Source organism: Elephantulus edwardii, unplaced genomic scaffold (genome assembly GCF_000299155.1).
Source record: "Elephantulus edwardii isolate Elephantulus edwardi_28Jun2011 unplaced genomic scaffold, EleEdw1.0 scaffold00009, whole genome shotgun sequence".
Taxonomy (NCBI): Eukaryota; Metazoa; Chordata; class Mammalia; order Macroscelidea; family Macroscelididae; genus Elephantulus; species Elephantulus edwardii.
The window spans coordinates 5,619,563-5,631,334 of NW_006399759.1; the positions used below are offsets into that span (position 1 = coordinate 5,619,563).

The window sequence follows — 11,772 nt, forward strand, 5'->3', positions numbered from 1 at the left end:
AGGGTAGAGAGAATAGTGCAACAATGAATGAATGGAAACCCAAAATCTCTGTAAATGTTTATGAAAATTAATAAAATATAATTATAGAAAAAAAAGAATGAAGACCTGAAGCCTTTCCATAATTATTGTAATTTCTCAAAGTTCATAGTTTTGAGAGGCATGTTGTTTAAGAAGTGGATGCCACTCCTGCATCCTAACCTGTCTTAAACTGGGAGCTCCACCAAACACTTTCTACCATGGGTAACCACAGCAGCGACTAAGATGATGGTGGCATTTCACTGGACACAGTTCCATTCTGTCATGCACAGGGTTGCTATGAGTTGGAATCAACTCAAAAGCACATAACAACAATCTCAACTCATTACAGTCAAGCCCAAACCAACTCGTAGCTGATGCTCCAGCAGGTCTTCAGAGGCTGTAAATCCACAGGAAGAGATTAGCCATCTTTCTCCTACAGTGTCACTAGTGGCTTTAAGCCACCAGAGAGATACCATCTTTGGGTCAGCAATGCACCTCCTTAACTCACTAGATCATCAGCACTCTTCAACTACCTATACATACAGAGTTATACCACACACATACAGAGAGAGAAAGAGAGAGATACACCACACACACATACAGAGTTTTCTCTTTGCAGAAAGAAAGCACAATAAAGAATATTCAATTATTGATGTGAATATGTCAAAAGGACACAGCAGAGGCTAGTTTAGAGGAGCCCTTATTTTGAACATTAAAAGTAATGACAAGGCCAAGCTCTTGTGGTTTAGTGGTAAGGAGCTGTGCTGCGAACATAGAGGCACATGGTTCAAATCCATCAGCAGCCTTGAAGGAGAAGGATGGGCAGTTATTTTGCATGTGATCTACAGCTTATGAAAGCCCACTAGAGGGTCAGCTATGAGTTGGTTCTGACTTGATGGTACACAATAAGAGCAGCATTTACCAAGTATGCAATTATACCATTAAATGCAAAATACCATTTCTAAAAAAATTAATTAACTGGGGGAGGGAGGTGGGGAGAGAGGGGAAAGTGTAATAATGAGTGAATGAATGAAAATCCAACTTTTCTGTAAACTTCTATTAAAAATCACAATTAAATAATAAAAAGTTAATGACAAGAATAGATTTATTGTTAATTAAAAAGATTATTCCGGAGCAATGATTTTGAAAAATACTACATAACTTGGGAGTGACTAGAAAGTATTATGCTGAGTGAACTAACTCAGTCTCATAAGGATAAATGTTGCATAAGAGCATTATTAAAAAATAGAAGGATAACCAATAAAACATGTGTAGGGACCTAATGGGGGAAGGGATGGGAGCAGAGGTATGAGGACGGGTACACGTGAACCCACAAGGTTGCACAATTTGTGAGTGGAGAGAGGGGGTTAAGAAAATGGGAAAGCTCTGGCAGGGACCTGAAAAGACAGGGTAATGAAGGGCATACTCCAGTGGTGATCAATTTTCTAAAATATGATGCATAGGAATCATTGTATGAAACACAATATGAATGAAGAATAGCGTGAAACATAATGTATACAAACCTTGTAAGCAAACCAATGTATTTTTTTTCAAAAAAGAATATTAAAAAAAAGATAATTCATCAATCCATACTGGTACTAAGAAATAAATGTAGGTAAAGTAGGGAAAGAATAAGAAATTCTTATTGCTGTTGTTGAGTACCGTAGAGTCAGAATCGACCCAGAGCTGACCTTCTCTGGGGTTTTCAGAGGCAGTTAATTGCATGAGAAGAGATTGCCCATCCTTCTCCTGCAGAACAACTGGTGGCCTTGAACTGCGTGCCTTTGAGATTGCAGCACAGCCTCTTGCCACTAGGCTACCAAAGCCAAAAAAAATGTAGACAGAAATAGAAACTATCAAGTCTTAAACCATTACAGGAAGGTCTGATTCAACCAAGATTCATCAGTGGATGCTAAAACCATTGAGTAAACTATTGCTGAGGGACAGGATATGAAGAAAACTAATGTACACCATCTTAACCAAATAATCAGACTTACTTATTGCTGTCAAGTAGGAACCAATTCATAGCTGACCCTTAAGTGGGTTTTCAGAGTCTGTAAATCACAGGCAGAGTTAGGGGGAGACTGCTCATTTTTCTCCATTAGATAAGCTGGTCGATTGGTTCATCTCTGAGTTGGCAGCACAACTCCCTACCCATTAAGCCACCAGAGAATCATCATTATTACAAAGGAACAAATTGGTATCAACAGCTTTCTAACATGATGCACTTGAGGGTACAACCCCATTTAAGTGCTATTCCTGCCAGAAAAATGTAGCCTGAATATATTGGGGGGGAAATAGACAAACCTGAAGTAAGGTACTTTCTGGAAAACAATAGGCCTAGACTTCTAAAATATCGATGTTAAAAAAGAGTAAATAAAAGGTTGATAAATTGTTGTAGATTAAATGCATTATATGATCTTTGATGGATTATGGTTAAATAAAACCAGTATTCGAATAACTGAAGGAATTTGGGTATGATCTGTATATGAGCTAATAGTACTGCATTACTTCCATCTTCCTGAATGTGATAATTATATTGTAGTTATGTAGGAGAGTCCCCTTGTTCTCAAGAGACACATACTGAAGTAATTAGTGCGAAGTGTAGTGATATCTCCAATTATCTTTCAGATGATTCAGGCGAAAAGAGGAAGTTTAAACAAATGTTCATGATTGGTGAAGCTAGGGAAAAGCATATGGGTATTCACTGTATTATTCTTGCCATTTTTCGGCAAGTTTGCAACTTTTCAAAATAAAAGTGTGGGCAGGGTTTATATCACAAATGTGTCTACAACTAAAAATTTTAAAGCCTCAATGCACGACTCGTTATTTCAAGCCTTCCAGTACATTTAGAAAAAGAATTATCAGCACTGACTTAGCAAAAGACAGAAACCAGAAAATGTAACAGATTTGACTATGGAAAAAAGAAAGAAAAGAAAACTTCTCTACATTAAAAAGATATAAATAGCCCTCAGGAATGGGAACTAGTATTTGTTCTTTTCCAAGACACTCCAGCTGCTTCATAGGAAGCATTTAATCCCATTCAAGGACTCGGCCTACCTTGACAGACAAAAATTTCACTCATTCCTCGTGTGTTAAGTGCTACTTACCCTCCCAAAACAACCTGTTCTCAATAACAACTTCCTACGTCGATATCAGGCTTAAACTCACTTGCCACTGATTTAATCTGTGTTTTCAAGATAATTGATTGAATTTTTAGCCTTTTAAAACTAGCATCTCTCTATTATTTCCCAGGAGAAAACATTCCATAAACCTCAAATGTGAGGGGAGCCGACACTACTTGGGGCTACTCCCAGAAGGCATAGCTGCCTTCTTCAGACACCCCGTGAAGGCTACACTTCCTACAACAGAAGTCACATGACTGAACAAAGGTCATCCAAAGCATTTCTCTGATCCTACCAGGAGCCATGAATGGCACAACTTCTCCTCAGGAAGCCCAAGAAATTATGCTAACCTGATTCATTGAAGTTATCACGGACAATATCAAAGCCCTTCATTTCCTCTGTGCCAGGATCACTATAAGTCAACTCAGCAGCATCTAACAAAAGTAAAAAATGAGTTTTTATTTATAGCAAATATTTATAACTGCACCTATTTAAATATTCCAGGGCATGTAGGATTAGTCTAAAAAGAAACAAAAGTTATCTGATCTCAAAAGCAGATCCAGCTAGATTTTGGGACATTCTTTCTTTACCTAGGTTTTATCACCTAAATCCTTAAGACCTGTCAAAAATACCAGTAATTATTGTGTAAGACAGCTCTGGTGGCCTACTGGTAGGGAATTGTGCTGCCAACCCAAAGGCAGGCAGTTCAAATCCACCAGCCCCTCCTCCAGAAAAAGATGAGCAATCTCTTCTCATGATATTTATAGTCTCTGAAAACCTACTGGAAGGTCAGCTATGAATTGGTTCCAACTCAATGGCATATAATGACAATAATAATGACTGTATTTTTGTTAGCAGCAGTTGGCTAATATATCCTATCAATATTCTGAAATGCTCCATCACAGTCATTGTCCTATCAAATTATTAGTTTAGATTAACATAACATTCAATGGCTGGATAGGATGGGTTCATATTTTGTGGCCTAACTTTATCTTTGCTTGTTAAAAGATCAAGAAAGAGAAAAGCAAACCTTGGCATGTAGGAACTGGCATAACATTCACATCTAAACCATGATATTTTCCTGTTGGAAACAACTTCAAAGAAAGACAAATATCTGACAGGCTCATGCTCTGACTGTGATAAAGTGACTCATAAAAAACAAGACCAACACCCTGTGGTCACAATGAAAACTACAAAGTATCTTCATTTCACAGATAATACAAGTGATTGCTGCTGCTTTACAAATCTCAGTTTAGGGTTTGTGGTTGTGCACCACTGAGTCAGAACTGAGTCACAGCTGACCCGCCAGCAGGTTTTCAGAGGCAGTAAACCATAGTGGAGGAGACTGCCCATCTTTCTTCCACTGAGCTGCTGGTGGATTCAAACCGCCTGCCTTTGACTTGGCAGCACAGCTCCTACCCACTAGGCTACCTCTTTATTAATAAAATTTATTTATCTACCCAACCATGGATTGCTACCTAGTAGCGTCCAATCCAAAGCAAAGCTCTACAACTTTGAACTCTGCCAAATCACTCCCTGCAAGCCTAAATCCACAACAACTCAACTCATCGCCGTTGATTCTGAACCAACTCACCACTTACCCTCCATCACATCTCTGAGGTTGTAAATCGCCTTTCTTCCCCCAGAGCTATTGCATTCAAACCGCCAGAGAGGCATGGCCTTTGAGTTAGCTGGGTAACTCCCTATGAACTATATCACAGAGTCCCCCACAAAAAACTTGAAACCCATAAAACACCAAACCCACTGCCATAAAGTCAATCCAACTCACAGGGACCTTCCCTTGGGTTCCCAAGGTCATACTATTTAAAGGAAGGAGACTGCCCCTCTGTTTCCCCCAGAGCAGCTGGTAGATTTGAACCACTGACTCCAGGGCAGCTGGTAGATTTTTACCCCTTTTGCTCAGCAGCACAACATGCTACATCGTATGCTGTCAGTTCCCTTAAATCTTTGAAATATTTTCAGTATCTTCTGCTTCAAGCTGTTTCAGGACTCCCCAGAATAGCTACTCTCCTCTCCCTTTATACAACAAGCAATAAATTCAACTTTGTTGAGATAAAAATTAAATCTAAAAATTAAAATTTTTAAAAATAATTTGATAAGTTTGGATTTTAAAAGGCAAAGGGAGAATATATGCTTATGTATTATATATATGAGAGCAATCTGGAACAAGGGATGCATTGCAGGGTGGGTTAGGGGAGGGGGAGGGAAGGGAGGAGAAAATGTACAACAAAGAATAAATAAAAGGAGGGGGAAAGGCAAAGGGGAAACACCCCAAAATAAAACTACAAAACAGTAAGAAAAAGGTAAATACTCAAAATAAAAATGAGGGGCAAATATGAAGAAGCAGTACCTGAAAGGAACAATTCAGTGGTTAGTACATAGTTTGTTTTTTTTCTTTTCCAGTACATATCTTTAAGTAGTAAATCTCATAGTAATTCAAGAAATAGACATCCAAACAACACTGAAATGTCTTGTTGTTTTTCACTTTACTGACTGCTGCTGCTGTTATGTGCCTTCAAGTCACCTACAACTCATAGCGACCCTATGTACAACACCTCTGAAGCCTGCCCTGTCCTGAGCCAGTATCATTGTCTCTGACACACCTACTCCCATTGCCCCAGTTACTGTATCAATCCACCTCATCCAGGGTCTTCCTCTCTTGGCCTGTCCCTCCACTTTCTGAGCATGATGTCCTTCTCCAAGGACCAGTCCCTCCTGGCCACATGCCCTAAGTATGTGAGACAGAGCTTCAAAACCCTAGCCTATAAGAAGAGACTTGATTTCACCTGCTCCAAGACACACCACAACAACACTTACTGACTAGCAAAGATTAAAAGAGCAATGTCACCAGTGTTAATGAAGGTATATGAAATAGTTTAATGGTTTGCTGTTTTACAAACTTCTTTGAAGGGCATTATAGATTGAATCATGCCCCCTCAAAATGAGCTGGAATTCTACTCTTCTCTGTGGATGTAATCTAATGTAAAGTAATCCATCAGTTGAGACCCCAGTGTATGCAGAATTTGCTCAGCTTGGTTTGTGGAAGGAAGTTCTGGAGACGTAGGCTCTATGGATCTGTGCTGCTAACACAAAGGCCGTGCCTCTCAAACAGGTCGGATCCACCAGCAACACCATGGGAGAAGGAAGGGCCATCTCCTCCTGCGTGATTTGTAGCCTCAGATACCCAGTGGAGGGCCAGCTACGAGTTCATTCTGACTCTCTGGCAATGAAAGAGAGGCAGTTTTGTGGAGGCTCACCCTACAGCCTCTGTCCTTATAACCCCTTGTTGCAGATGTGACCTTCTCACTTCCAGTACCTGGATGAATCTTCCTTCATATTCAAAGAAGAGCAGTGGCCATGTGATGCTGATGATAGTGGGAAAGAGCTTCTTCAGAAGGGTCTAATGAGAAGGAGAGAGATACAGAAGAGGCATCTGTAGGAAGGCCTTGCTGTGACTGTCACCCCAGTCCCTCTCCCCAAGGCTGGACCCTCATCGGCAAAGACTGTCCCACAGTACTGTGTGCTAAGGCCTGGACATTGGCTTTCTTCTCTTTCACCTGCTCCACCAGTGTCTGCACCTCTGTGAGGTTGTCTAAGAAAAAGAGAGCGCATCAGAGGGTCCAGCTACTGAGCTAAGTTTCCATTTCTCATCTAATCGGGACACTCGCTCTGTCTTTTGCAGCTGTCCTAAAATCCAGAAAAACTATAACTCCTACTTTCACCGCCCTACTCACCCTACTGTTTCCAAACTTCCCTCTCACCACCCAGTGTGAATATGAAGATCACAGTGTCAACTTCCGTGAGGGACGCCAGGACGGACGTCAGGAAGTCCTCCTGGGAGAAGGAAAAGTGAGGACCTTAGAGCAGAAGAATATGAGAGTTCCTTCCACAACAAAACATCAGATAGACCAGCAGACTGGAGATGACCTGCAAGGACATCTCACACACAGCCCTCTCATGTACAAATGTAGAAAAATGAGGTCCAAAGAGATGAAGCATTTTGCTCAAGATGCTGCAGCAAGTCTGTGTAAGAGCTGTGGATCCCAGTCAGGTGTTGCGAGTAACTTGCCCCTCTCCAGCCTGCCCTGAAGCCTCCTGACCTCTAACTCCAGACTATCCCATCACACTCCCACACTCGCTGCACCTCCCCTTTCTCCTAACCCGCTTCACACCAGTGACCTTCACTATTTCCCCAAGTCCTGTTCTCTTCCAACCTGATCGATGAGCTCAGCCTTCTGGTTAAACATCTCACTGTGATCGCTGATAAGAAAGCCACGGAAGTCTCAGAAATCTAGGAAGTTTAAGGATAGGAAGAAAATGGTGGATTTTTGTAGAAAAGGAAAAGTCCTACGCTTATTGAGCTCCTTGATCAAGAGCTCTAAAGAGAAAGACAGGCGTCTCTGGATACAGGGAAATTTAGGGGGGAACAGGATGAGAAGCAAAACAGAGGAGAGGTTGTAGGAAACACAGGAGTGGGAGCTAAGGGAAGCAGGACTGATTTGGGGTCAAGTAGGCATTGGGCTGAAATGCCTCTTTGGCAAGGGAACAGGGATACTGAATGAGGAAACTTCATGTATCGGGAGTAAAGAAGTGTTTAGACAACGGATCCGTTTTTATCATGTGGAATCAAGAAGAAAGGCTGGAGAGGGTCCTACCAGCACCAAAGGTGCGGATGCATTCTACTCCATCCATGATGGCGATTGATGCCAAGGGTCTGCCAGCCAACCAGGTGCACCCGGCCGTTCTTCTCCAGGCTGAGGACGGGCCAGCAGGCAGGACGTGAGAGGCAGGATCACAGAGGAAAGAGGTCAGAGATCAGAGAAAAGTACAGGGCTATAAAATTTAACTGTGTTCACCAGGAACCTCTAACACGCTGACACTGCCCATTGCCATGCCTCAGAGAATCTCCCCTGCCCCCAGGAAGCTCCCTATCTGGTCACCTTTCCCCTCCAAACACCCGTGCACACACCTGGTGCTGGCTTGCTTCATCAGGGCTGCGATCTTGGGACTTTGGTTGTAAGTCACCTGATGAGCCTGTTCAAATGTCCTCAAGATTTCCAGGAGGCATCCGAGAGAACAGCCTTTAGTTTTTAGGGAAGGCTCAGTAGTCTTCAGTAGACACCTGAGTACCTCCCCTCAGGGAGGAGAGGAAGCACGATTCCCTTAACATGAGATCTTACTAGTCCCTGATGGAGACACAGCAGGCTGTGGTCAGGAGGGGCAGACTGTAAAAACACAAAGAAAAGCATCAGAGGAGAAAGGAAGCTCGGAATTCTGATCTCAAGATCATGAAGCATTTGAAAGCTAATCTAGTATTAGACTAGAGACCCTGGGGAGGGCAGCAGACCTAGAACAGGCTCAGCTTATCCCTGCAAGATCATCCTCACATCAAAGGATGCTCTGAAGCTAGATGAGTTTGGATGTCTTACACTGTCTGGGACTCCAGCTCCATTGGAAACAAAGCGGACTGGCCACGTAGAGGGACAGCACTGTTTGTATGCCTGTTCCTTTTCCAGAGAAGTGGTAGTCCCTCCATCTTTCTACTCCCAACCTCTTCTCTAGATCTGAACCTCTCATGCCCCCACTGACACCATCCCTCCCTCTCTCCAATGAGATGCAGCTCGGCCCTAGCTTTCAAGCCCCCACCTCACTGACCTTTCTCTCATCCACATCTCCTTACCTCTGAGAGGCTGCGATGCCCCGGTCCATGGTCTTGTGGGTTGCCAGCAACAAGGTTTCCAGCAGGATCTTGGTGGCACTTCCACCTTTCATCCGGGAGGAGCCGCTGAGGCCCTCAGGCTGGGGAGGCAAAGACATCCGGGAGATATGGGAGAGGAAGGAGGATGAAAAGGCTGCTGGTTAGTAACCAATGAACATGCAGTGTGCCCCCCCAAACCCTCGTGTGCTGTGAGGAGGCATGCAAGGGTGAGGGCTTCGCTGAGAGAACAGGAAGCGAGGGCAAGCCACCTCGGATCATTTCTATGGTACAATCAGGATTCTGGGGGTGGGGAGGATAGTGTTTTTCAGAGTGTGGGCTTCTTTCTGAGAACTTACTTCCCACTCTGTTCCCCAACATTTCTTTAGGGTAGTTTGTCAGTCCAAACAGTCTGAGCCACGTGCTCTAAGACAGACAAATGAAGCAGCCACAGTCAGGGTACAGATATGTAACACAGCACACCAGACCGAAAAGAGATTACAGCAGACAGGTTGATAAAAATAGTGACTGAGAAAGGAAAAAGTGAACAGTTTGCAGAAAGGAAGAAAGAGAGATGAGCAGCTGGGGGATGAAACACAGGGAGCTGGTATGTGATATGGAAACCTTGCCTTCTCAGCTCGCAAAAGGAAGATACAGGAGAATGGCACGGATATGCCCGTCCTTGGCTGGGGAAGACTCTTGGACAAGTACATTGTTGTGCTTGTGTGCCATCAAGTGGAACTGACCCATAGCTGGCCCTCCAGGGGGTTTTTAGAGGCAGTGAATCACACAGGCTAAGATCACCCACCTTTCTCCTGCAGAGCAGCTGGGGGATTTAAATGATGTGCCTTTGGTTTAGCAGCACAGCTCCTTACCACTAGGCCAACAGAGCTCTAGTTGTTGCTGTTAGCTGCCATCGAGGCGAATACTTACTTACCCATAGCGACCTTATGAACAACTGTTCTGAATTCTGTCCTATCCCCTGCCATCTTCACAATCTCCGACATACTCAAGCTCACTGCTGTAGTCGCTATATAAGTAATGCTAAAAACACTCTCAAAACATTAATAGGTAAGGCAAAAAAAAACTCATTGCCATCAAGTCTGAACTGATTGGTAACTGACTATAGCAGTTTCTCAGGGGCTGTAAATTACACAGAAGACTGCCCATTCTCCCAAGCAGCAGCTAGTGGATTCGAACCACTCATCTTTGAGTTGGCAACATAACCCCTTACCCACTCAACCACCAGAGCAGTCCTAGTGCGTTACATTGTTCTGTGTCATCAAGTCTATTCCAACTCATGTTGTTGTTGTTGTAGTGTACACCACAGAGTCGGAACCGACCCATAACTGACCCTCCAGTGGATTTTTAGAGGCAGTTAATTGCACAGGAGGAAAGTACCCATCCTTCTCCTGAAGAATAGCTGGTGGATTCGAACCATGTGCCTTACTCACAGCGACCCTACATGAAAGAATAGAACTGCCCCACAAGGTGTCCTAGGCTGAAATCTTTAAAGGAGCAGATTGCCAGGACTTTCCACCTTGAAGCTGGTAGTGGGCTTGAACTATACAACTTTTGGTTAGAAGTCAAACTGTTAACCACTGTGCTACCAGATCTCATGAATTTTAGTAAGACTTGCCCACCATTCAGAGGAGGTAAAAAGGAACACAGCACTGGAGGCTAAGCAGGTCTATCTAATTTTGGAGAGGACTAAAAAGTGCAGAAGAGTTTAACAGCCCATTTTTGACATTTTAACACATAAAAGAAATACATAAGGGAATTCACCATTGTAAGCAACACTTTCCACACAGATACAAAAATCCCTCTTAAACAGAAATTGCCCTGGAACATTTATAAGGTTTAAGTGAGGTGGCCTAGTGGTAAGAAGCTTTGCTGCAATCCCAAAAGCAGGCAGTTTGAATCCACCAGCTGTTCCAAGGGAGAAGGATGGACAATCTCCTCCCATGTTATTAACTGTCTCAGAAAACTCACTGGAGGGTCTGCTATAGATCAGTTCTAACTTGATGGCACACAACAACAATAAGAGATGAGGAGTCCATCTTAAAGACTGACAATTGCTGTGCAATCAGAACCTTCTCACAGCTGACGCTTCAGTGGGTTTTCAGAGGCTGTAAATCGCACAGGGAGCGATTGCCCATCTTTCTCCTGAGGAGCATCTAGTAGATTTGAACCATGTGCCTCGGGTTTGTATCACAACTCCTTAACCACTAGGCCACCACAGCTCAAAGTGAAAAGTAAGAATTTTAAACCAAAAAAGGTAAAAGAACAAAATTTTTTGTACAACACTGTAACTGATGCAATGCTTCAGAAACCTGAAAAGATGTAACAAAATCTAAAAGCATAGGCCCTGAGGAAATGGTAAATACTCCCAAAATGCTGGCGGAAAGAGAGAGAGGATGAACTGTGTGTACCTATGAATGTTATCCTTCTGGCAAAGGGATTTCTTTATTCTGTTAATGAGCCATGCCAGAGTAGAGTAGGTCCTAAATAAAATTACTTCTGTTGCTGTTGTTGTTGTTGTTATGTGCTGTCGAGTCGCTTGCGACTCATAGCGACCCTGTGTACAACAGCCCTAAACTCCGCTCTGTCTTGTGCCAATCTCACTGTCTCTGACACTCCCATCCCAATTATTCCAGCCACTGAATCAATCCACCTCATAGAGGGCCTTCCTCCCCTGCACTGTCCCTCCACACTCCCAAGCATGATGTCCCTCGCTAAGGACCTGTCTCTCCTCACAACATGTCCAAAGTATGTTAGACGGAGCCTCAGAATCCTTGCCTCCAAGGAGCCACCCAGTTTAACCATTTCCAGGACAAATCTGTTTGTTTTCCTAGCAGTCCATGGTATTCTCAATACTCTTCTCCAGCACCACAGCTCAAAGGCATCAATTCT

The 11,772-nt window shown here is 43.2% G+C and overlaps 1 protein-coding gene across 1 annotated transcript in view; it reads right to left on the reverse strand.

Moving 5' to 3' along the window:
* The window catches only part of GCKR (glucokinase (hexokinase 4) regulator), a 48,108-nt gene that overhangs the window by 25,039 nt on the left and 11,297 nt on the right, over positions 1-11,772 (reverse strand). The window contains 8 exon segments of the mRNA XM_006880692.1: positions 6,481-6,564; positions 6,653-6,756; positions 6,926-7,024; positions 7,381-7,455; positions 7,820-7,865; positions 7,867-7,918; positions 8,134-8,233; positions 8,846-8,963. Coding sequence (XP_006880754.1) covers positions 6,481-6,564; positions 6,653-6,756; positions 6,926-7,024; positions 7,381-7,455; positions 7,820-7,865; positions 7,867-7,918; positions 8,134-8,233; positions 8,846-8,963 — 678 coding nt within the window.